The following is a 25,507-nucleotide window of genomic DNA, read 5'->3' as shown; positions in this document are numbered from 1 at the left end:
TAGGGTTTATCGAGAATGATTAGACAAACAGAAAACATCCAGCCAGCGCCAGTCCTGTGGGCGAAAACAGCTCGTTGAGGAGAGGTGGAAGAAGAACGGCAAGAATCGTGCAAGCTAACAGGCGGGCCACAAACAGCTCGTCAGTCCTTGTCATGGATGGGCTATTGCAGCAGACGACCACACCAGGTTCCACTACTATCAGCTAAAAACAAGAAGAAGCGGCTCCAGTGGGCACGCGATCACCAACACTGGACAATTGAGGAGTGGAAAAACATTGTCTGGTCTGATGAATCCCGGTTCCTGTTGCGTCATGCTGATGGCAGAGTCAGGATTTGGCGTAAGCAGTATAAGTCCATGGTCCCATTATGCCTGATGTCAATGGTACAGGCTGGTGGGTGTTGTGTATTGGTGTGGGGAATGTTTTCATGGCACACGTTAGGTAACTTGATACCAATTGAGAACCGTTTCCATTCCCGAAGAATTAAGGCTGTTCTGGAGGCAAATGGGTGTCTGACTTGGTACTAGATGGGTGTACCTAATAAACTGGCAACTGAGTGTATATACCTGCTGTATAATAACCTCCCTGACAATACAACCCCCAATGGATTCTACACACACACTGGAGTAATGACTGGAGCGCCTTCATCTCCACCATCTCCATCCTGTATCTTAGCAACTGCCTCCATATCTACAGGAAAATAATCCCACTAGATGTGAGCGAAGAGGCAGGGGCTGACCACCACCACATCTCACACTAGATCCCCAAGCCCCACTGTCATACAGAATGTCCGTCATAGATCAAAGCAGATCACATTGTCGCTGTATCTCCTCCCACTCCTCTAGCCTGTCACCTCATAACCAACATGCCAATCAATCTCCACTAAGCCATGCCGTCCATCCATTTGTCCTTCCATCCTCCCTGTCTCAGTGCAGTGCTACTCGGTGGTCCTCAGTCATGGTTTACCGTCTGCAATCAGATAGTAATCTCTGCTCGGCTGGCTAATGTCCCCTTTACTCACCTCTGTACCGGAGCTCCTATCTCTCAGATTCCTCCTATCCTCCAGCACATAAAACCCAAGGTAAACCAAGTCGCTTGATAAAGCCATGAAACGCAAGGGAGAATTCAGAGCTGAGTGGAGGGAAAATTCGGAGCTGAGTTGTGGTGAGCTGTATTGTGCGTAAGGGTGGTTGCAAAGTAAATCTCGGGGGAGATGCGATAGTTGACCTCCAAAACACACAGGGCAGCTGCAATTCACACACACACACACACACACACACACACACACACACACACACACACACACACACACACACACACACACACACACACACACACACACACACACACACACACACACACACAAACTACACAGACGCACATGCACAAGGGCCCCCTAGGGTGGTTGATTGACATGAGTGGAAGTGGCAGAAGTGGAAAAATCTCTCTCTTTCTCTCCCCTCTCTTCCCCCTCTCATATTCTCACTTTCTATCGTCTTATTTTCTCCTTCTTTTCATCCCTGTCTAGAGTGACACAATGCCAGTTCTATACTGTGTACGCCAACGTTTCCCAATCTACGGTATTTGAGTTGTCGTCCACCAAAACCCAAAGCAAATCAAATGTTATTGGTCAAATGCACCGAATACAACAGGTGTAAACTATACACTGAAATGCTTACTAATAATCCCATTCCCAACAGTGCAGTTAAAAAGTAAGACAAATAATAGTACTTTGCTAAATAAAAAAGGAAATAGTAACACAATATAAACAATAACGAGGCAATTTACAAGGAGCACCAGTACCTAGTCAATGTGCAGTGGTTCGAGCTGGTTGTGTGGGTAGAGTCTAGTGAGTGTGCATAGAGCCAGTGCAAGGGAGTCAGCGCAAAACAATTAAGATAAAGAAAGAACAATAAAGGGGGTCAAAGTAAATAGTCCGGGTATCCATTTGATTAACTGTTCAGCAGTCTTAGTAGAAGCTGTTCAGGTGCCTTTTGGTCCCAGACTTGGTGCTCCGGTACCGCTTGCCGTGCGGTAGCAGAGAGAACAGTCTATGACTTGGGCGCCTGGAGTCTTCTGACATTTTTATGGCCTTCCTCTGGCACCGCCTGGTATTGAGGTCCTGGATGGCGGGGAGTTCAGCCCCAGTGATGTACTGGGCCGTACTCACCACCCTGTGTAGCGACTTGAGATCGGACGCCGAGCAGTTGCCATACCAAGCGGTGATGCAGCCAGTCAAGATGCTCTCAACGGTGCAGCTGTATAACTTTTTGAGGATCTGAGAGGGCACATGACAAATCTTTTTAACCTCCTGAGATTGAAGAGGCGTTGTCGTACCCTCTTCACGACTGTGTTGGTGTGTTTGGATCACGATAGGTCCTTAGTGATGTGGACACTGAGGAACTTGCAGTTCTCAAATCACACTTTGTGGTGTCCCGTTACATACACAGAGCCGTGTCTCTAGCCGACCCACCATTTGAGAACAGCTGTGTATGTACAACATTACACAACATTATCAGTCAGCAAACAGACTTTTTTTTGCCTTGGAGGGAAACAGCTTGGCATGGATTCAAAAACAGCAACAGTGGTGCTACTATTGTACTAGCATATTGCTTGTTCATGCGGACTCATTTAATAGAGACTGGCTGAGTTTAATTTGTGCTCCAGTAGGTTACATAATGACTATCCTTTTTTTCCATTTGTAAACAACATCCTATCAATGTCAGAACAGCATGAGTAGCGACAAATATAATGGTATTTAGGGCAAAGGACTACTTGGCTCAGTATTCGTACTCAATTCTGTAGAGAGCTTTAGTGGCCACTGCTCCTGATGGCGAGCAACGCCCACACATACAGATGGAGAGACAGAGAGACTGCCTAACAGACAGACACAAATACCCCCATTCTACTCTCACCCGGGGGTCTCCGTTGGCCAGGTGTGGGTTGTGGTGACTGGGGTAGGTGCCGTAGACAGTCTCCTTGCAGTAGATCTTGATGACACAGCGGTCCTGGACGTCTCGTGGGTCCTCCAGCTCATAGAAGACGTTACGGGCCTCATCCTTGATGAGCAGGGCCGTGCTGGGGCACCTGAACACGGGCATTGACACCTGAGCATTTGACCTCTACATTACCTTTCGTTTACAATTTAATTACATAATAAAAAATATTTAAAAAAAATTCAATGCATATGGTTCATCTGCATCTTATCAGCTAATGAATCTGATATTATATTATATATTATATTTTTTTTGTAATGTAAATTGTTATGACAGTGTTATGTAGCCTTTATAACAGAGCATTCTAGTAGAGTGTGATAAAACCACCTGAGCATTGCCATGGTGAGCCTCTGGGGGAACATGTGGACGATGAGGGCCCTCAGGGTCTCCAGGCTGGTCAGCTCATGGGTCAGGTGCACCCTCCTCATCTCCTCCCCCAGCTGGAGGAAGAGAATGCCTAAGGGGGAGGATGAAGGGAGGCAGGAGGAGAGGAGAGGGGAGAGGAGTGTCAATTGACTGTAATGACTCAACAAACACATGCACATGCTGTACAGTCAGGTCCAACATTTTTGGCGAAGATGTCCTTGTACTGGGTAAAGTTCATGATGCCGTTGACCGTAACAAGGGCCCTAGGACCAGTGACAGCAAAATAACCCCATAACATCAAAGATCCACCACCATATTTTACAGTAGGAATTTGTTACAGCTGGTATGGGGTTCTTTTCTGCATATGCATCTTTCTTTCGAAGCAAAACCCATGGCATGTGCATGGCCAAACAGCTACTGTATATTTTCCAGTCGTCTGACCATAGCACCTTTTTCAATCCAAGTGCCAACGCTGTTTACCAAACTCCAGGGGTTTGCATTTGTTGGATGACATGAAAATAGAACTCTTTGGCCACGCACATCTGTAGAAACAATATGCACATGCAGAAAATAAGCACATACAGTGCATTGGGAAAGTATTCAGACACCTTCACTTTTTCTTACGTTACAGCTCATTCTAAAAGGGATTCAATTAATATTTTTTGTCATCGATCTACACACAATACTCCATAATGACAAAGCGAAAACAGGTTTTTAGAAATGTTAGCAGGGAACAGAAATACCCTATTTACATAAGTATTCAGATCCCTTGCTATGAGACAAAAAATGGAGCTCAGGTGCATCCTGTTTCCATTGATCGTCCTTAAGATGTTTCTACAACTTGATTGGAGTCCACCAGTGGTAAATTCAATTGATTGGACATGATTTGGAAAGGCACACACCGTTCGTATAAGGTCCGACAGTTGACAGTGCATGTCAGAGCAAAAACCAAGCCATGAGGTCAAAGGAATTGTCCGTAGTGCTCCGAGACAGAATTGTGTCAATGCACAGAAAAATGTCTGCGGCATTGAAGGTCCCCAAGAACACAGTGTCCTCCATCATTCTTACATGGAAGAAGTTTGGAACCACCAAGACTATTCCTAGAGCTGGCCGCCTGGCCAAACTGAGCAATCGGTGAAGAAGGGCCTTGGTCAGGGAGTTAACCAAGAACCCGATGGTCACTCTGACAAAGGTCCACAGCTCCTCTGTGGAGACGGGAGAACCTTCCAGAAGGATATCCATCTCTGCAGCACTCCACCAATCAGGCCTTTATGGTAGAATGGCAGACAGAAGCCAGTCATCAGAAAAAGGCAAATGACAGCCTGCTTGGAGTTTGCCAAAACGATTCTCTGGTCTGATATAACCAAGATAGAACTATTTGGCCTGAATGCCAAGTGTCACGTGTGGAGGAAACCAGGCACCGCTCATCACCTGGTCAACACAATCCCTATGGTGAAGCATGTTGGTTGCAGCATCATGCTGTGGGAATGTTTTTCAGCAGCAGGGACTGGGAGACTAGTCAGGATCGAGGGAAAGATGAATGGAGCAAAGTACAGAGAGATCCTTGATGAAAACCTGCTCCAGAGCACTCAGTACCTCAGACTGGGGCAAAAGTTCACCTTCAAACAGACAACAAACCTAAGCACACAGCCAAGACAACGCTGGATTGGCTTCGGGACAAACCTCAATGTCCTTGAGTGGCTCAGCCAGAGCCCGGACTTGAATCCGATCGAACATCTCTGGAGATACCTGAAAATAGCTGTGCAGCGACACTCCTCATCCAACTTGACAGAGTTTGAAAGGATCTCTAGAGAATAATGGGAGAAACTCCCCAAATTGAGGTGTGCCAAGCTTGTAGCGTCATACCCAAGAAGACTTGAGGCTGTAATCACTGTCAAAGGTGTGCGAACAAAGTACTGAGTAAAGAGTCTGAATACTTATGTCAATGTGATATTTATATTTTATAAATTTGTATAAATCTGCCAACATGTACAAAAACCAGTTTTTGCTTTGTTATTATTGGGTATTGTTTGTAGATTTATTTAATCTACAAACAATCATTAACGTAACAAAATGTGGGAAAAGTGAAGGGGTCTTAATACTTTTCGAATGACATTTACTGTAAAATATTATATTTTTGCTATTTTGCTATTTTGCTTCCACTGGTCCTGGTGCCCTTCTTAAGGTCAACGGCATCAAGAACTTTACCCAGTACAAGGACATTTTAGACAAAAACCTGGTTACCTCTGCCATAAGGCTGAAACTTTGCCGCAAGTGGATCTTCCAGCAAGACAATAAACCCAAGCACACATCAAAATCCACAAATAAATTACTAATTGACCACAAAATCAACCTTTTGCCATCTCAGTCTCCGGGAATTGATACACATTGAAAACCTGTGGTTTGAATTGAAGAGGGCAGTCCATAAGCGCAGACGAAGGATATCAAAGATCTGGAAAGATTCTGTATGGGTGAATGTTCTAAGATCCCTCCCAATGTGTTCTCCAATCACGTCTCAATTTATTTTTGAAGGCTCAGTGCCATTATCCTTGCAAAGTGAGGTATTGAAAGGTAGTGAAAAGAGGGGTGACAATAACTTCTACCGTTATCTTTTAGAGAAAAAACTATATTACTTGTTCAACAAATATCTTTCTCTGAGCAATTATTATTAGTATCAAATAATATCATTTCCCAATTTTTCTCAGCATACAATACATACAATATATTTATACAAAATATACAATCTAATACATTTTATGCAGTATATTTTGCTCATCTTTGTCAAGGGTGACAATAATTTGGGAGCTGATTGTTCACGCGAACACTCACACACTGATCTTCTACACACAGGACAGACGACAGAGATAACAATCTCACCTGTATGCCGGGGCTTTTTCAAAATGAATTTGTGACTCATTCGAAATAGAACCACGTACACACTTAGATCTGCAATTAGACAAATATTGAGAACGTGATCCTAATGCCTCTGGTGAATACGAATAGAACTCCCTTGAGAGCTGGCGTATCTGCAACCACAAAGATGGCACAGATGGTTGCTACGACTGTGGTTAATATGACCGTGAAATGACCCTGATATGACCGTGGTTGTTCGGACCTGGCGCGCGGAGCTTGGCCTGGCTGGATGAGCGCGCCAGGGGCAGGCTCTGGCGGAGACGGTTCATGCGGTTGAACCCGAGGGGAACTTCAGCCTCAGACATGGTTTCCAGACTCTCAGCCGAGGCAAAGGATACTCTGCTGGCCTGGTCGGCTAGAGCCGGCTGGTTGGGGTTGGGCCGGATCACACGGGGGGTACGGGCCTGTGAGATAGAGAGAGAGAGAGATTGATACAATCAAAACGGCAAAACAACAAAAACCACAACAGCAAAGCCACACAGCTGCTGTTAAATCACCACACACACAAAACAACACAACCACTGCAAAAAGGCAACCACAAAAACACAGACAAGACAACACAACCACTGCAAGACAGACAACCAATAACACGAGATAAAACCACCAGACACAACAAAACAATCCCAGACAGAGAGACAAAACAGCATAGCAGTTTCCTCAGGATGAGACAACTGCCTAAAACACAACGACGCAGCAGCCACCAAAACGGTTGCAATAAACATGTCTTGCAAAGCTTCCAGAAAATCTATTGACGTGTATATAAATATATATTATTAATGCTATGTAAATCATGTGGTCTTGAGTGTTTAATGCCAGATTCACCAGTATCAACTCCACAGAGAATTAGAGGAACCAAAAGAACGCTAACGAACAAAGCTAAGGCTTCAGACTTCAGAACTTGTTCTCAACTAGCTTACCTGGTTAAATAAAGGTGAAATAAAATGTAAATTAAAAAAAGACTTCACCTGCACAATTTGAACCACAGAGAGAAGATGAAGATGTGAGGAAATATGAGGAAATGGACCTCTTGTTTCAGCAGCGCATTGCAGGAGTCGCTAGAGCAGGTTGTTTATAATGAATCCCTATGGACAGACATTTTCCAGCCCAAAGACTACACTAATGAGCTCTGACAGTTCTCTGTGAACACTGCTCACATTCACTTATGCATTTGTTGTCTTCCTAACCACCACAGTTGGGCTGGCTTTGATTTGTTGTGCCAGCAATAGGCACACCCAAGCTGTACATGGCGGTATACTCACACATACACACGCAAATACATACAAACACACACATGCAAATGCACGCACACACACACACAAATACATGCACATACAGAAACACACACAGTAGGTGAAGATGGACACACGCACGCACGCTTGCACACACAAACACACACTTCTGTCATGAATTGAGTAGGATGACAGGTTGCAAGTGGTGCCCCTCATTTGTGTTGAGATGTATGGCATGTGTGTGAGCCAGAAGCGGTACACCTTCTGCTTCTAACATCCCACAAGCATCAAGCTGTTGAGCAGAGACAGAGAGACAGAGACAGAGACAGAGACAGAGAGAGAGAGAGAGAGAGAGAGAGAGAGAGAGAGAGAGAGAGAGAGAGAGAGAGAGAGAGAGAGAGAGAGAGAAAGAGAAAGAGAGAAGGGCAGAGGGAGGAAGCCTGAGAGTGGAAACATACAGCAAGGGAGAAGTGTGAGGAGGGAAGGCGAGAGACAGAGAGAGCGTTTGTGTGTGTAGCAAATAAGCATGTGCAAGTGTTTATGCAGGTGTTTGCTTGCGAGCCCGTAAGAACGCAATCGCCACTTGATGTTGAGCCCAAGTGAGGGAGACAAACAAAAAACGCGAGGAAAAGGCGTAAAGTGCAATATGGTGGTTGACTTCCGCTCCGCTCTTTCCTAATTAGTTCTCATTTCAGTGTGAAAGCAGCAGCTGTGGAGAGGCTCAGAGGGCAGGCCTTCTCTCCAGGTGTTCCTGGGAACCAGAGGACAAGCTCGGCTGCACTCTGTTTGCCCACGTTTTATTCCCGCTGCGTCTGTCTACATTACGAGCTGACATTTTCACTGGGATAACGGCCAATAAACCTCTACACAACCATCCTCTTCAACACCACAATCCGAGGGAGGAGAGGGGAGGAATCGGGGAGGAACACCTGGGAATGTGGTTTCAAAAGTGAAAATCTCAGGGGAAATACAAAAATGTTTTGGGGGGGGGGGTGCCTGGAGATTTCACAGTAGTGAATTCCTCGAGAGATTTTTTCCCCCAATTCCACCCTTGCCCTCGACAATCATAAACAAGATTCTACCTATGCAATCAAACGTTGATAGATACTGTAATAAAGGTCTCCTCCAATGAATAAATAACATCTGAGCCGGTCAGACCGCTATAAGTCGGTTTGGTTGTCGGAAACTATTATGATCTGTTGTGAGAGTGTTACGTCATTATGTCAACAGCCTTACGAAGACATTATGACTGCTGGAGAAGAACTAGTGTGTCCTGTTACCCCATGACCTCATCCATGTCTTATAAGGCCATTCTGTCTAATGGATTTGCCCTTGGTTTATGACAGTGCTTCTCACTCCTGACTCCTGCTAAGGCTCTGTAATCTTTACTGGAGATCTCATGGGCTTTTATAAAGCCATTTCTTTTATTACGGAAAATACAAAGACTATATTGCATCAAATATCAGTCATGGTGCGGTCAGTGTTATCTGTGTCAATAAGAAGAACTATGCAGATGGATAACTCTTCCATTATGAGGAGAAAATACCAAAACAATACAATTTATGACACTGGACAACCATATAAGCAATATAACTGGAAATCAATCATTTGTCAAGTAACAGGCAACACGTTTACTGATAAGTTTAGTAGCAGCGAGAAAGTGTCACTCATTTGCACAATCATTTCTTACCTCTATGTTCAGCATCTTGGTCCCTTATTGTGGGTCTCTGTATGACTATACTGTATGTCTCAAACTGTCAAAAACATTTTCTTCACAATCCTAAGTCTTTATCATTCACTTTACTGCATCTCTACCAGAATGTCATCACGTTGGTACTATCTGTGCAGAAGCTGCCTTAGTCATCTCTCTCTCTCTCTCTCTCTCTCTCTCTCTCTCTCTCTCTCTCTCTCTCTCTCTCTCTCTCTCTCTCTCTCTCTCTCTCTCTCTCTCTCTCTCTCTCTCTCTCTCTCTCTCTCTCTCTCTCTCTCTCTCTCTCTCTCTCTCTCTCTCTCTCTCTCTCTCTCTCTCTCTCTCTCTCTCTCTCTCTCTCTCTCTCTCTCTCTCTCTCTCTCTCTCTCTCTCTCTCTCTCTCTCTCTCTCAATTCAATGCAAGGGGCTTTATTGGCATGGGAAACATGTGTTAACATTGCCAAAGCAAGTGAGGTAGATATTATACAAAAGTGAAATAAACAATACAAATTAACAGTAAACATTACACATACAGAAGTTTCAAAACAATAAAGACATTACAAATGTTATATTATATATACACAGTGTTGTAACAATGTACAAATGGTTAAAGCACACAAGTTAAAATAAATAAGCATAAATATGGGTTGTATTTACAATGGTGTTTGTTCTTCACTGGTTGCCCTTTTCTTGTGGCAACAGGTCACAAATCTTGCTGCTGTGATGGCACACTGTGGAATTTCTCCGAGTAGATATGGGAGTTTATCAAAATTGGATTTGTTTTCAAATTCTTTGTGGATCTGTGTAATCTGAGGGAAATATGTCTCTCTAATATGGTCATACATTGGGCAGGAGGTTAGGAAGTGCAGCTCAGTTTCCACCTCATTTTGTGGGCAGTGTGCACATAGCCTGTCTTCTCTTGAGAGCCATGTCTGCCTACGGCGGCCTTTCTCAATAGCAAGGCTATGCTCACTGAGTCTGTACATAGTCAAAGCTTTCCTTAAGTTTGGGTCAGTCACAGTGGTCAGATATTCTGCCACTGTGTACTCTCTGTTTAGGGCCAAATAGCATTCTAGTTTGCTCTGTTTTTTTGTTAATTCTTTCCAATGTGTCAAGTAATTATCTTTTTGTTTTCTCATGATTTGGTTGGGTCTAATTGTGCTGTTGTCCTGGGGCTCTGTGGGGTGTGTTTGTGTTTGTGTTTGTGAACAGAGCCCTAGGACCAGCTTGCTTAGGGGACTCTTCTCCAGGTTCATCTCTCTGTAGGTGATGGCTTTGTTATGGAAGGTTTGGGAATCGCTTCCTTTTAGGTGTTTGTAGAATTTAACGGCTCTTTTCTGGATTTTGATAATTAGTGGGTATAGGCCTAATTCTGCTCTGCATGCTCTCTCTCTCTCTCTCTCTCTCTCTCTCTCTCTCTCTCTCTCTCTCTCTCTCTCTCTCTCTCTCTCTCTCTCTCTCTCTCTCTCTCTCTCTCTCTCTCTCTCTCTCTCTCTCTCTCTCTCTCTCTCTCTCTCTCTCTCTCTCTCTCTCTCTCTCTCTCTCTCTCTCTCTCTCTCTCTCTCTCTCTCTCTCTCTCTCTCTCTCTCTCTCTCTCTCTCTCTCTCTCTCTCTCTCTCTGCTGTATAGTTACATTGCCCTTGGTCTGTTTGACCATCCTTAAACTCACTATATTACTGTTCCCCTAAGTCCTGTCTGTCCAAATGCCACTACCTCGTCACAGATTTCTCACCACCAATTGGCTGGCTTTGTCAAAGTGGATTTTCTCAGATCAATAAGCAATGCATGTGATGATTGACAAGGCAGCTGTGCACAGCTGTGCCACCCACGCCCCCTGAACCCCTTCCCCACCCCTGTCTCCGCCCCCCTGTGGAACTCCTATTTGATGAGCATTAGCACCATGCAGTCCTAGCATACCGTTCCAGTGAGCTCTGTAATTGGGGGATGAGTCCGATCTATACAAGTCCCTAAAAACGAATACCAAGGAGTCACTCAATGGACATCCTGATGCGGCAAATCCTAATGACAACTGAAGTCACATTTTCACTTAGCCATGGATTGATGTCAGTGGGAGACTATTTTAAAATTTGCCTGAGGTGGGGATTCACCTCTAAGTTGCTTAACTGAACTGAATACAAAGCCTTGAAGAAGATGTTAATTGAAAAGCCATAGTAATAGTGTTGTAATGGACAATAAAGCAAAGTAGTGTTGGTTTTGGAGTTAGGCTAGTCTTTGACCTCAGTGTCTTTGGGCTATGTGTATGAGCACAGGTTTGCACAATCGAATCATATGATGTACAATGCAGTGGTGTAAAGTACTTAAGTACAAATACGTTAAAGTACTACTGATGTTGTTTCGTTCATTCTTTTACTATTTAGATTTTTTGACAACTTTTACTTAACTACATTCTTAAAGAAAATATTGTACTTTTACTCCATACATTTTCCCTGACAACCACTCCTTGTGCAAAAATTGTATACATAAAGCCCATCTCGCCTCAGATAACATGTATCTAATTACAGTTACATAACAAAGTAGTGGGAGAACTTTTCTGAGGATTTATATTTTGCATCTCCAGTGTAAAAGAAGTCCTTAATAAGTTCTCATTAAATGATTAATTTAAGCACCAAACATTGTCTTTGTCTTGACGGATCATCGTCAAGCACTTTGATAAGTAATTCTGACCACGTGCCACAGCATAAGGCAGTCGCTAGGGAAAACATGGCAGCCGCTGGCATCCTAAGCCTTTTAGGGCTGTAAAAAACACCATTCAGGCCACTCTCTAAGATATCAGGGAATAGTAATGTTCCACCCAATGTCATATCAACACACAAACAGCCAAAGACAACAATAGCAGCTGTCCAAATGGTTTAGCTACTGAGCTAGCCATAGGACCCCGAGTGTCATGGATGGTCCAGGGATTTCGTCTACGTGAAACAGCTTTTTTGTTGTTGCTACTGCTGTTGGGGGTGTTGTGTGTGCGTGTGTGTGAGAGAGAGTGTGTGTGTGTGTGTGTGTGAGAGTGTGTGTATGTGTTCAACTGTGCTGCTTTGCTAACCCAGCTATTACATAACGTCCTGAGAACGTTTCTTAGTGCTTGGTGAGAGCATGGTTGTCCTATGGTTATTTTGCATACAACCTCTCACAACTTTCTGTGAGTAGTGCAGGATAGTTGCTTGGCATTGGAACATTCTCAGCACATTTACGGAACTTGTCAAAAAATCTTAAATGTTTTGGTATGTCTTTACTTTAACAGAACATTTCCTAAAAGTTCAAACATGGTTACATTTAATTTAAATGTTGGTAATGTTCTAGCAACCTTCTCCAACTGTTTTGACATTTGGAATGTTCTCATATTGTTCCAAGAACATTAAGGAACAATGTTCTTCTGTGGGAATTTCAGTACTTCGGTATGTTTCCTACAGGTTCCCTCGTGGTTTTATTTAAAGTCATGTTCTCAAAATGTTCCAAAAATGTTAAGAAACAACGTTCTTCTGTGGGAATTTCAGTACTTCAGCAAAACGTTACCTACCTCATGGTTCTATTAAAAGTCATGTTCTCAAATTGTTCTGAAAACGTTACGAAAACGTTCCATAAAAACCTCAAGAGAACTTTAGTAACGTTCAGAGAATGTTATAAGAATGTTCTTTAAAAACATAAATTCTGTTCTCAGCATCAACAAAACTCTCTCTATCCTTTATCTTGTTAAGTGTGTTCAGGTGTTTTGGCCCACTATTTGGCCACACCTGATCTTAATGAGTGCTTGTTTCTTTTGAAATGGAGTCTGTTAGACTAAAATGAATAGCTTTGTATGCGTAAAAAAAAACATGGCATGCTGGCTCCTTCCTGGTGGCGCAGTGGACGAATTTCATGGAAAGAGAACAGAAGATTATAGGTTTGAATCTCACTGATGCCGTTTCACAATAAAAAAAATGAATGCCTAAGGAAATTCCTTTTCATGTATCCTATTTGTGCTTGGAGTTTTTTTTTTTAAGTATCCAGAATAAGCTAGCAATGTTATTAACAGTCCAGTCTTAATGAAATGTGGAGTGAAAGTTTAAGGAAGTTATTAAAAAACCTCCAAATAACCTATAATTTCCATTCTCAGAGCGTTAATAAAAACCTAGCAAGAAGGGACCAGAGTAAAACGTTCTCAGAACCTCCCTGCAACCTAAAAATACACTTTCCCAGAACAGGCAACATTTTCATGTGTTCTCAGAACATTTAGAAATGTTCCGTTTTACCGGTCAGGGAATGTATAACTTTGTTCCCACAACCAATGTGAAACCAAAAACATATGTTCCCACAACATCCAAGGAACCAAATGTGCTAGCTTGGAAGCCACTTACAGAATACCTAACAATAGCTCCTGCATTGAATCCATTTTCTTTGGTGAACAGCTCTGGATGAAAAGAGTCGAGCTTAAGGAATCCATGTACTTTAGGACACATGATTACTTCCCCTGGATCTGATGAATGACTCATTGTACATGTGAATACAGATAGTGTCACTGAATAGGAGCCTTTATGTGGTTCTAAGCTTGTGTTATTCCCTTTGTAGTGCACTACTTTTGACCAGGGCCCATAGGACTCCGGTCAAAAGGAATGCACTATGTAGGGAATAGGGTGCCATTTGGAATGCATCTTAACTATAGTATATAGACTTCCAAGCCTGATTCAGCAGTAAGGTTGGGGAGAGGAGACAATGGACTTGGATTATTTCCCCGCTCCAGACAGACAGAGGCCTATGAGGTGCAGATGACGGTACTGACGTTTCTATTAGTGGGGCTTAGACTTGCAAAGAGGGAGGGAATTATACAGTCCTCCGTTCCTCTGTTGCTGCCTAGCAGTCTTCGCAGTCAAGAGGTGGAGAGAGGGCACTGCAAGCATATGAATGCGCGACAGGGCCTTCCCTATGGAGAGTAGTTTAAACAGACGGACAGACAATCCCACCATCTTGTTGGAGCATGTGAGAGAATTTGAGAAGAAGGGGAGTCTTGGAACGTTATTATTCTATTTTTCCCCAGGTGTTGATGTGTGTGTGTGTGTGTGTGTGTGTGTGTGTGTGTGTGTGTGTGTGTGTGTGTGTGTGTGTGTGTGTGTGTGTGTGTGTGTGTGTGTGTGTGTGTGTGTGTGTGTGTGTGTGTGTGTGTGTGTGTGTGTGTGTGTGTGTGTGTGTGTGTGTGTGTGTGTATTTACAGTATGGGTCCATCCACACCCTTCCATGTGAATGTAGGCATGTTTGTATGATAATCCACAGGGTGTGTGTGTTTGCGTGTGTACATGCTCATGTGGAGTGTAAGCAAGCCAATGAAACACCAAAAGAGACCAGCATGGGAATGTTACAAACACACACATCGAGACACAAACACACGCACACACAGAGACACACACAGCGAGCGAAGGGCACCGCTGCAGAATAGCGAGAGCAGAGCAGCAGACTACCCGACTCCCTGAGAGGAAGGGAAGACGGGTGATAACCAATCCCGTTAGAGCTGGGAGCCCACAGCAAACATGGGATTCAATAAAGCTAGTGTGTGTGACATTGAACGAGATAAGAGGGAAATGGACTGCTGGCATATGAGGAAACCACCAGTTATGTAATTGTGAGGGATGTATTGTATGACATGCAAGTCGATAAAACAGGGATTGTAAATCCAAATAGGAAATGCGCATTTGTGACTAAATTATGAAATATTCTGTACATTTACAAATGGAAATACAGTGGAGAGACTGTTACGCTAATGGAACGCCTCTGTGTGTAGAAGGCTTCTGTGTAGATGCTAAACAGATACCTGAGATGTACCATCCTGCACTGTAAACTTTTGCCAGTCAGCCGTTCATTCTGAAAGCATCAACTCTGCCCTTCATGCAAATGTAGAAACTTGTAGTAGGAAAAACATGGGCTTCAAATATCCTGCCATCCCTTGTTCTTTCCTCTCTTCTCTTCTCCTCTCCTGCTTTGTTCTTTTGTCAGCAACACACAGCAGTCAGATCTCTGTCATAGGGAATTATTCATATGTGACCTGTTTCAAGAAGCTAGGCATATGTCACACGTCACTACTTCACAGGATAGGCATTTGAACGTATTGTGTTTTCATATTTTCTTTTAATCAAACTGGGTTTTTTGGGCAGAAATGCCTTCTGGAACATGTAAACTTTCATGTGCCTTAATAACACATCTGAAATTACTAATACAATTGTTAAATTCCAAGCCTAGTTGGTTTAACCACACAAAAAGGCAGGAACCGTCTAGCTAGCCATGATTGGCTGAGATAATGGGTGGGCTGGACATGCCAATTTTGGACTGGTCTGCCATGTAGCACACTTCTGTCTATAACATGAGCTGCTCAGTATGTGTAGGTAATCCTTCCTACCTCTAGCACTCTTGTTCGGTTCGGTTCGGCTAGCCGAGTTCAGCTAGGTGCCAGTCAAACTGAAGCCTGCTGACGCCTTAAGAGTCCAGCTATATTTTCAGATATTATACATTTCTAATTTTGAAAGTTGTTTTCATTGCAAGTTAAAGCGTACTGTTAGCCATCTAGCGAACGTTAAGTTGCTGGCTCGCTAGCTAATGTTACATGTATGATCTGTGTAGTAATATTATTAGTATCTCAGAAAGCCATTTGCACTGCTAGTTATAGCTTAATGTTAGCTAGATAGCTAACATTGAACCTAGTCGGTTAGCTTCAGCTACATGCGGATTCATACTACAGCATTTCATGCATGGTGGCTATCTATGACAATCTGTTTGTACTGTAGCTATGGGTTGGAATTATAGTTCATTGTTTAGCTAGCTAGCTAGTTACATTTCTAAACAAAAGACTCCACTTCGCCAGATGATTACATGACCCATCAAGTTAGCCAGGTGTGTCTGGGGGTGATTACGGCCATCTGTTGTATTTCAATAGCGACCCATCTGTAGCATTTCCTTCACATGACCCATCAATTGAGACAAGTGCGTCTGGGTAAGCATCTAATAACTATATATAAAATATTATATCTGAACACTTTCTATTTTTGATATTGCTACTATGCAACTTTGCAAGTAACTATTTCACTGTACAGTTTACACCTTCTGTATCTTGTGCCACTTAGATTTCCTTTAAAATAGTGTGTGTTTACCAGAGATGGTAATGTGAAGAACAACATGACCTGCACCAAAGTTTGATTAGGATATAGGCCATGAACCAGATAAAGTGTATTTTTACCTGGATGTTTTCCTTATTGTAGGCTACTACTTCCACCACTTTTAGTCTTGACATTTTGGTTGTTTACTACACTACTTTACTCACTCTGTTTAGCACATGGCCTCACGTGTGAATCCTTAAAGAGATGGGTGCGGCTAAAGCTTAAGAGGGTGTGAACAATGCTGAATAGGTGTAGACAAAGAATAGTTACCCAGTAGGTGTACCAAGACATTCCAGGGCCATTTTCTCAAAAGTGGGGCTGCAAGTTTATCAACTTTCAAAGCAGAATTACTTTCCCATTGTTCATCAACTGCAGTGTATGATATACCATTTTGTAGCTCTTAGTCTATACTTTTATCCAATGTAAAAATAAAAAAAAACACAATTTCAAATTTTGCTACATAAGACCGAATTGAGGCGGTTGGTCACATATGTACTGTAGCGTCACTTGCCCCCTCCATATGATAGGGCCTTATCTGATGAGGCAACAGAATCAGTAGCCCTTCCATTCCACATGATCTGTATCAGCTTTACATGGTGACATTCCAGAAAATGGGGGAAGCAATATAAAGCGCCCACCTGGGTGATGCACGGCAGCCATATTGGGCCAGAATGCAATTTGTATCCACTAAGAGTACCTAAACCTTGTAGACAGAACTGTTCTACAGCCATGGTGATTTATAAGCAATGGAATGTAACCCCAAACGTTTGCAAATCAGGCAAATTATTTACATTCTACATATAATTTTTTTTATAAAATATGACATATTCATTAGGGTTATTCAAGGATGACTGCTTTTGTAATTCTCTTTGGCCTAAATCCTAACTTGAGTTCCAGGCACAAATGACTTTTCGCACAAATCTCCCATTGACATCAATGCATGACTTTCACGTGATGAGAAATTTCAGCACATGAATATCAAGTTAGCGTTTGGCCCTTTTACGAGGGACTCAAAACCTAGCAGCAGATGTACTCCAACACCAGTGATACGTCTCAGTAGTGTGTGCCAACACTACAACACTCACACTGAGGTAAGAGAAGCACAGAGATGCACACACAGATTATCCCATTCTAGACCAATACACAGAGACAGAGATTCACACTAAAACACAAACTGACCTTGAAGCTCCAGTAGTTTGGCTGTTGCTAGGGAGAGAGAGAGAGAGAGAGAGAGAGAGAGAGAGAGAGAGTTAGATATGTTTCCATCCATTAAGCCGGACAACAGTTTGTCAGAGAGAGAGAAGGATGGGGACAAATGTGTGAGAGGGAGAAAAGAGGGGAGTGAGTGAGAAAGATCCATCTATCCGCTGCCAGTCAGACGTTTCAGAGATAACGCAGCTGTGACAAATAAAGTTGGGAAGGTTTGAAAGTATACTTTATCGGTGTAGAGAGAGGGAGAAGTTGAAGTCTTTCTGAAGATTAAAAAAGGAGAGGTTTAAAATATCATCACATTTCTCTCTCCATCAGATCCAGTCCAAAAGTGAGGGGCTAATTATTGTGATGATAGCTCAGATTAATTTCCAATGTCCTTCAGTGCCATCATAATAGCCTTTTAATTGCTTGTAATTGCTTCCGAACAATTAATCAAATGTTTACCAGACACTACACCCATACCAATAATACACCCACACCAGCTAGCTAGCAATTCAACTGAATGCCTACCATTCACACAATTAGCTGGCTCAAATTCAGGAGCGGATTAAAGTAATACACAGACACTGGATTTAAGGTTGGCTTTTTAAGGGAATTTGGGCAGCCTCCAACACAGAGGGCAAAGTTCATTGAATCTATTAGGATGTATTTGGCTATTGTAACTGTGTGTAGAGTCCTTGAGTCACAGTGTCAATGGTAGGCAGTGTCATGGTCACAACATTATGTAGGCGTCAAGTACACTATACTTTTTTGGTTCGTCTAAATTGGGGATGATAGCTGACTAGTTTATCACTAATTTAAACAACTGGGTCGTTCTTGAATTGCAGTGGCATTTGGGCATGGCATTTTAGGAAAAAGTAAACTTTTTTGGGGGGGGGGTATGTCTTTTCATCAACTAATATGGCAGCTTAATGACTTTAAATCATTTTTACCATTATGATAACACTGTACCACCAGTAGGATTAGTAACACCAATTACGCTAACACCAATGACAAATTTTACGTAATTTAGGATTTTCGAAAGTGGCAATCATGGCCAAATACCAACCGAATCTCGCTTAGGGCCCCCAAAAGGCTAGAGCCGGCCCTGAATTAGCTAATACATTTCTTAGTCAGGGTCTGAGTTTAAGTGAGGTCCGAAGGGAAGTCTTAAGAAAGTTGAAGCTCATTTACTGCATTTCTATACAATGTTAAAACACTAGAATGCAATTTGGAGAACAGCAAAAACGAGCAAAAATGATCCCAGCCATTATCACATTGGTTGCTGTGGCTTCATTCACCTCAGTCAATCTACAAACACATAGCCTATTAGCTATACAATTAGCCACTACACATTAACTCACATTAACGCAGCGGTGGGATTAAAAAGTATTTTATTAACAAAAAAGAAACAAATACGTTTGCGTTACATTAAACATATTTTTGTGCAGTTTTACAGCAAATTTCCTGCAATTCTACACATTTTGCCATGGGGGTGGGGATACATTTTTGCCGTTTTAAAAGCTAATTTCCTGCAATTCTACACATGAGTGTGAGAGTGACTAACAAAATCAAATGGGGCCCCCTAGAAGTCAGGGCCCCTGGGCACGTTCCCTGCGTTACTACGTTTAGATACTGTAGCTGGCTAGACTAACTACATTCATTTACCAAGTGACATACAGTATAATAACAGGAAAACTGCTGATGTAAAACCAAGTTTCAAAAATAGCATCTTGTGTATTCTACAGTAAGTTGAGACCCCTCCCCCGATAACGGTTTGCCACTGGAAGGAATGGTCCAAGTCCTTCCATATCTTTGTAATAAGTGATTTTCAAGGTAATAGCACAAATTACATAAAACATAGGGACAAATGTTACATTATTTCAAATAGAAATGTATTTTAATAGCCTTTTTTGTTTTCATTGATCTATACAATATACAGTATGAAATACTATGTTTTCTTTCTAGCTTTCAAAATAATAGATAAATATCCCTAAATGCCAAAAACATGTCACTACAACTGTACTCATCACTACTCGGTTAAGCCAATATGCTTGCCCTAAACAATGCATATACTTAAAGTTTTGCAGTATAAAGGACTTGCATTATGATTTGTGATTAATAAACAGTTCAATATGAAAGGGATCAAGTTAAAAACTGGGTGGTTCGAGCCCTGAATGCTGGTTGGCTGACAGCCGTGGTATATCAGACCGTATACCACGGTTATGACAAAACATTTATTTTTACTGCTCTAATTATGTTGGTAACCAGTTTATAATAGCAATAAGGCACCTTGATGCTTTGTGCCTAAGAAGAGCCCTTAGCCATAGTATATTGGCCATATATCACCCCCCCCCCCCCCCCCCCCGCCATATTGTTTAAATATACCACGGCTTTCAGCCAATTAGCATTGAGGGCTCGAACCACCCAATTTATAAAGGGAAATAATGCATGCTCTAGAATGCTGTTCAACCCAATCAGAAACGAGTATTCAACAATGCCATGTATATGTAACTATTTGTCAAGTGTTTTTCATGGCGAGGGACGCAAACACCACCGCAATTCAAGAATGACCCTGCTACATTCACATTTATCATACTCAGGGTTGGGGAGTAACGGATTACATGTAGACCGTTACATGTAATGGATAACAAAAAAAACTGTAACTGTAATCCGTTACGTTACCAGCTAAAATATTGTAATCGGTTTAAAGATACTTTTAAAAAACTAGATGATTACTTGTAGGATTACTTTTAAATTCAGAAAATTGGAGTCCTTTCTGTTTCCTCAACGACATTGAAATCATCATTGCAAGTTTAAGTTTGCTCCACCTGAGCGAGTCTGACCACAAGTCAGAGACCACTATGACACCAAATGCGTTTGATGGATCGCGGGAAAAGGGCAGGAATAGGCTTTTGTACGTTACATTCCAAGCTACACTGAGTGTACAAAACATGTTTCCATGACATAGACTGACCAGGTGAATCCATGTGAAAGCTATGGTCCCTTATTGATTTTACTTGTTAAATCCACTTCAATCACTGTAGATTTAGGAGGAAACAGGTTAAAGAAGCCTTGGGAAAATTGAGACATGGATTGTGTACAGTATGTGCCATTCAGAGGGTGAGTGGGCCAGACAAAATATTTAAGTGCCTTTGAACGGGGTATGTTAGTAGGTGCCACGGGCACCAGTTTGTGTCTTTCTTCATAATGCATTTGTGTACATTACACAAACTACAATTTGTTGGGGCTAATATTAGCTAGGCTAGTTAGGTGTCTAACATTAGCTAAGCTAGGGGTTAACATTAGGGTTAGGGGTTAAGGTTAGGGTATGGCTTAGGGGTTAAGGTTTGGGCTAGTTTACATGCTAGCTGTACTTAAAAGGTTAGGTTTAGGAGTTAAGTTAAAAGGTTAAGGTTAGGGTTAGCTAACATGCTAAGTAGTTGCAAAGTAACTAATCAGCGAAAATGCTAAAGTTATCCATGATGAGATTCAAACACACAACCTTTGGGTTGATAGACGTTCCCGTTCTACGCCCACCCATCCTCTCCGACCAACCTCCCTTCTAAACTATTTTTGACATTATGGACCACAACACCACAGGGGAGTTTAGACAGGAGAAACTCCCTTAAACATTTATTCTAAAGCCGGGGATCCTCACTGCAGCTTGTTGCAAGAGCACATTTTTCACTAGCTAGCTGTCCTCTAGTCGCAAAAACAATGATTGATAGGCAGCTTAAACTTCTTCAGTTCAACTTATGTAACGTACTGTCTTTATCTGGGATTCAAATGCACTGTATACAAAATCGTGTACAGCACACACAAAAAAATATATTTTTCGTGTGCCTGTCACAAATTTCCAATAAGCAATTCGTGTCTATTTCACAATAATCTGTGATACTGGGTTGGATATACATAGGGAATTGAGGTGAATCACACTGCTGCTCTGTCATTTAGCTTTCTGCACCATTCCGATTGTGGTTGTTGTGGATGGCTGTTCCCAAATGTACGTGCATATTTTAACCCAATAATGGTTGAACTGAAGACGTTTAAGCTGCCTATCAATCATGATATTTGTGACTAGAGGACACCTAGCTAGTGAGAAATGTGCTCTTGCAACAGCTGCAGTGAGGATCCCAGCCTACGGAATAAAATGTTTAAGGGAGTTCCTCCTGTCTAAACCCCATGTGGTGTTGTGCTCCATACTGTCAAAAGTAGTTTATTTTAAGAAGACCACAAGTAGAGCTTTTATTTCTCAATCTTATTTGTGCTGATTCCCTCCAAAAAATGCCCTTATGCTTAACGGACACATGCTCAAACTTGTGTACTATTGATAGACTTAAACAGCTTCAAATGATCAAGATCTTTAAGTGTCACCAACAAAAACGTAAACAATAGGCCTACAGTATAGCAAATGCAGCATACGGCGCTCAGCATTTATTTTTCAACTCAAAGGAATGAGCCCAATCAGTCCTCCATGACAGCAAAATCATAAACAACAGAGTAGGGCTGGCTAATAAGTCCTTCGTTTTTGGCGTACGCTCAGGTAAAACAATTTGGCTAATCTATGTTTCCATATTTCCAAGTCCTATTCTTGAAGATCAAGGGGTATAACATTAATTGGAATGACTGGAAATCTGACAAACTCAGTTTTTCGTTTTATATGAAGGTATGGTCTAATCATATTACTATCTGTAGTAGAAGCCTACAGAAGCAACCCATAAAGTGAATTGTGACATCCATTTATGGCCAGCTACGTCAAATCTAACATTGATTTGAGCAGGTTGACTTTTATTGGGATGAGTCATGTCCTTGAGGCAGAACTGACTCCGCTAGATGGGCAAGCTGCAAAGTCAAACTTGTCCTACACTGGTTTGTGAGGAAATATTCAATGAGTTCCTACCCTCTGTTGAGAGAGGATATGGAGGAGAAAAGCTGGATGAGGATAGACAGAGCAGAGCATAGGCAGGAGGGGAGGAAGATACGAATTGGGAATAAAAACAAACAGAACAGAGGCCTGCGGGCTCCTGTGACCCAGATACATAGAGCATTGTGTGTCCTGCAGGCTTCTGTCCGAGTCAGAGCTAGCGATCATGTGTCTACCTGAACATTTGTCAGCCTGCACGGGCCATACTACCACCAATCAGACCCCATTCTATTGGCCATGCCTCGACACACAGTCACAAGGCTCTCATTGACAAATGTCACTAGGACCCCTATTTTAGGATTCTATTTCCTCATCGTTCTTGTGTTTTTCTGTTTAAATTGTGTTTTATTGATTTGTATTACCCTATACCTATACTGTATATCAGTGTCTACTTTGTACATGTTTCACTTAAACTTGAAATTGAAGTATGATGTTGAGAATAGTTGCTCACATTGTTTGTTTTGGATGTCATGTATGTGTCCTACTTGGTGGACTGGGACCCTGCTAGCATCTTGAAGCAGATCTGTCTTGAACACTCTACCCCGAACCATATGCTGCATTCCAAATCAATCCCTACGCCCTAGGGAACAGGTGCTACGGTCAGATGTGGAACTCAGCATACACGTCCACCTGAACTCACTACCACCTACCGCTAGACTCCACCCGCCGATAGACCAGTAGACTTATGCATATGCATCCTCTTGAAAACAGTCTCCCACATCCCACTCGTTTTCTATTCATGCCTTCATCCACCTTTCTGTCTTCACTCCTCTTACCTCAGCCTCAGCCAATGCCCACCTCTCCTCCAACATGCACTAACAAGAGGGCGTTCCAGAACATTAAATCTGCCCCACACACAATAAACCCGAGTCCCTATGCACCGTGACACAATGCCCATATGAGCTGCCATATTTCTCAATCACACAAGCTGAATCCCACGATGGACATGTATGTACTGAGAGAGAGAGAGACGCATGCCTGACCTGCATGCCAAGCAGCTAATTTCTCTCTCTTTCTCTCTTTCTCTCACACACACACACACACACACACACACACACACACACACACACACACACACACACACACACACACACACACACACACACACACACACACACACACACACACACACACACACACACACACACGCAAGCCCCCTCCTAGTCTTTCAGACACTGCGGCACCACATCCACACCTGGCCAACACCTGCATGCCAGTACCACCCCGGAATGAGCCCGCCAAAACACACCACACACATATCATACACACACTCACACACCCGTTCTCTGATCCCTGCAGAAAGCAGGGAGCAGAGGAGAGGCATACCCATTACATCATGTCTTACCTGCACTGGTCTCCCCTACACACTCACAGACTCACACAGACACTTGCTGATCATGGTCACATGCACACACGCACGCAGTCAGGTACAGATACAGCTCTCTTGCACATGCTCTTTTTCTCCCTCACCCCTTTCTGTCTATCCTTTTCTCCCTCTCTCTGCATCACATGAGGCAGCAGAAAGTAATCTATCCCACAGTAACACCAGAACACACAGGATTCTGCACGTCTCCAATAAATAATGAAAGGGAGAACTGGTACCGTTGTCGCTACTTATCGAGCCTGCTGCTGCTGGCGACTGGTGGTGGTTCGTCGGTTCGCATGCTGCTCCACATGCCTCCCTCTCCTTCCTCCTCCCCCCTCTCCATTTTCTGACGGCATTCGCTCTGTTCTCCCACGAGCCCCCGAGGAATCAGTAAATCCCAGGCAGTGTTGGTCTAGTTATATACAAAGTAGAGCCAAGCAGAGTAGTGTCCTCTCTTTCTGTCTCTATACCACTACAGCCCAATCCCAGTTTCAGTCTTTCTCTCACAACTCATCCCTCTCTGTTTCTCTCTCTCTCTCTGCTGCTGCCATCCGTACTCTCTTCCACTCTCTCTTCTTGCCTAGGCATTGCCAGCCATATGATATCATTGACTTCCTTATATGGGAATTGGGGGGTGGGGGGGTGGGGGTGGGGGGGTTGCCATGGAAACCACGGACTCCACCTGTTTCTCTCTGTATTTGTCCTTCCATCTCTCCCTCTTTTTCTCCCTCTTTTTCTCTCTCTCTCGCTCGCTTGTGTGCAGAGATAAATGGCTGCGCCAGGGTAAATACACAGAGCAAATGAAAAGCAGGGGAGGAAAGAGAGAAGTGGATGGAGGGATACTTGGCCGATGGAGGAGAGAGTGTGGAGAGACGGCAGAATTCTCAGGGAGGTGATTGAGGTAGAGGGATGGAGGGATCAGGATAGAGGGATGGCGAGGGATAGGGGGTATATACAGTATCTCTATTTGTCCTTCCTATCTCAAATCTCTGTTTCCATCTTCCTCTCCCTCTGACACCTTCTGATAACTCTACTAGCCAACGATGTCATGATGAACTGATGAATTGACACCTGGATACTCCTGTGGTTCTCAACTGTTACCTGGGATGGGCAACGGCTATAGCCAAGGTAGATCTTAAAGAAATTGATAAGTAATATAGTTTGTCACCATATCCTTTACACCAATTCTTTCACCAAGTGAATTGAGATCAGGGTAGATGCTGGGGGTTGATTCTGACCATGGTGTTGAGAGTATTGAGATGTTACCTGCTGTTGGCGGCCACAGTTAGGTGAGCCCTGGCCCTGAGACATACAGGGGCTGGCCGGGTACTTCTGATTCTTCTGGAGGTCCATGAAGGCTTCGCGCTGGCGCTCTATGTCAGCCTTGTGAAGGTTCGTAAGGGCCTCCAGGCTCTTGGCAGCGATGTCGTTGTGGCGTTGGCGCTCCCCCGAGGTGGGCGCCTGCCCCCCGTTGTTGTTGTCAGGGAAACGACGCGTGCCACCGTGGCCCAGGGTGTGGTACTCCCGCGGGAACTCGGCATCCCCAGCGGAGATCTTGTGACCCTTTCTTCTATCCTGGCCTGAAGGGATCACAAGTGAGGAAACATGGGCCAGGGGTTGGATTGGAGAAAGGAAGTGAAAGGTGAGAAAATGTGCTGTGGTTATACATAGATTTAAGAACAAATGCAAAATATTTGATAT

At 43.1% G+C, this 25,507-nt stretch overlaps 1 protein-coding gene across 10 annotated transcripts in view; it reads right to left on the bottom strand.

The window, feature by feature from the left end:
• The window catches only part of srcin1b (SRC kinase signaling inhibitor 1b), a 44,466-nt gene extending 19,191 nt beyond the window's left edge, over positions 1–25,275 (bottom strand). For 9 of the 10 annotated variants that reach the window (XM_071410268.1, XM_071410274.1, XM_071410269.1 and 6 more), the window contains exons 1-5: positions 25,073–25,275; positions 17,502–17,528; positions 6,476–6,677; positions 3,322–3,451; positions 2,914–3,085 (exon numbers count right to left, since the gene is read on the bottom strand). In XM_071410268.1, the coding sequence (XP_071266369.1) occupies positions 2,914–3,085; positions 3,322–3,451; positions 6,476–6,677; positions 17,502–17,528; positions 25,073–25,159 (618 nt within the window). In that variant the 5' untranslated portion in view covers positions 25,160–25,275. Of the gene's footprint in view, positions 1–2,913; positions 3,086–3,321; positions 3,452–6,475; positions 6,678–17,501; positions 17,529–24,042; positions 24,366–25,072 lie in introns of those variants that run through there. The other variant, XM_071410276.1, reaches the window with a different exon arrangement.
• Between the last annotated feature and the right edge of the window lie 232 nt (positions 25,276–25,507).

The sequence above is a fragment of the Salvelinus alpinus genome, chromosome 7 (assembly GCF_045679555.1).
Source record: "Salvelinus alpinus chromosome 7, SLU_Salpinus.1, whole genome shotgun sequence".
In the NCBI taxonomy this organism is placed as follows: domain Eukaryota; kingdom Metazoa; phylum Chordata; class Actinopteri; order Salmoniformes; family Salmonidae; genus Salvelinus; species Salvelinus alpinus.
The sequence above is the reverse complement of the archived record's forward strand: the minus strand, read 5'-3'. Positions and strand labels throughout refer to the sequence as shown.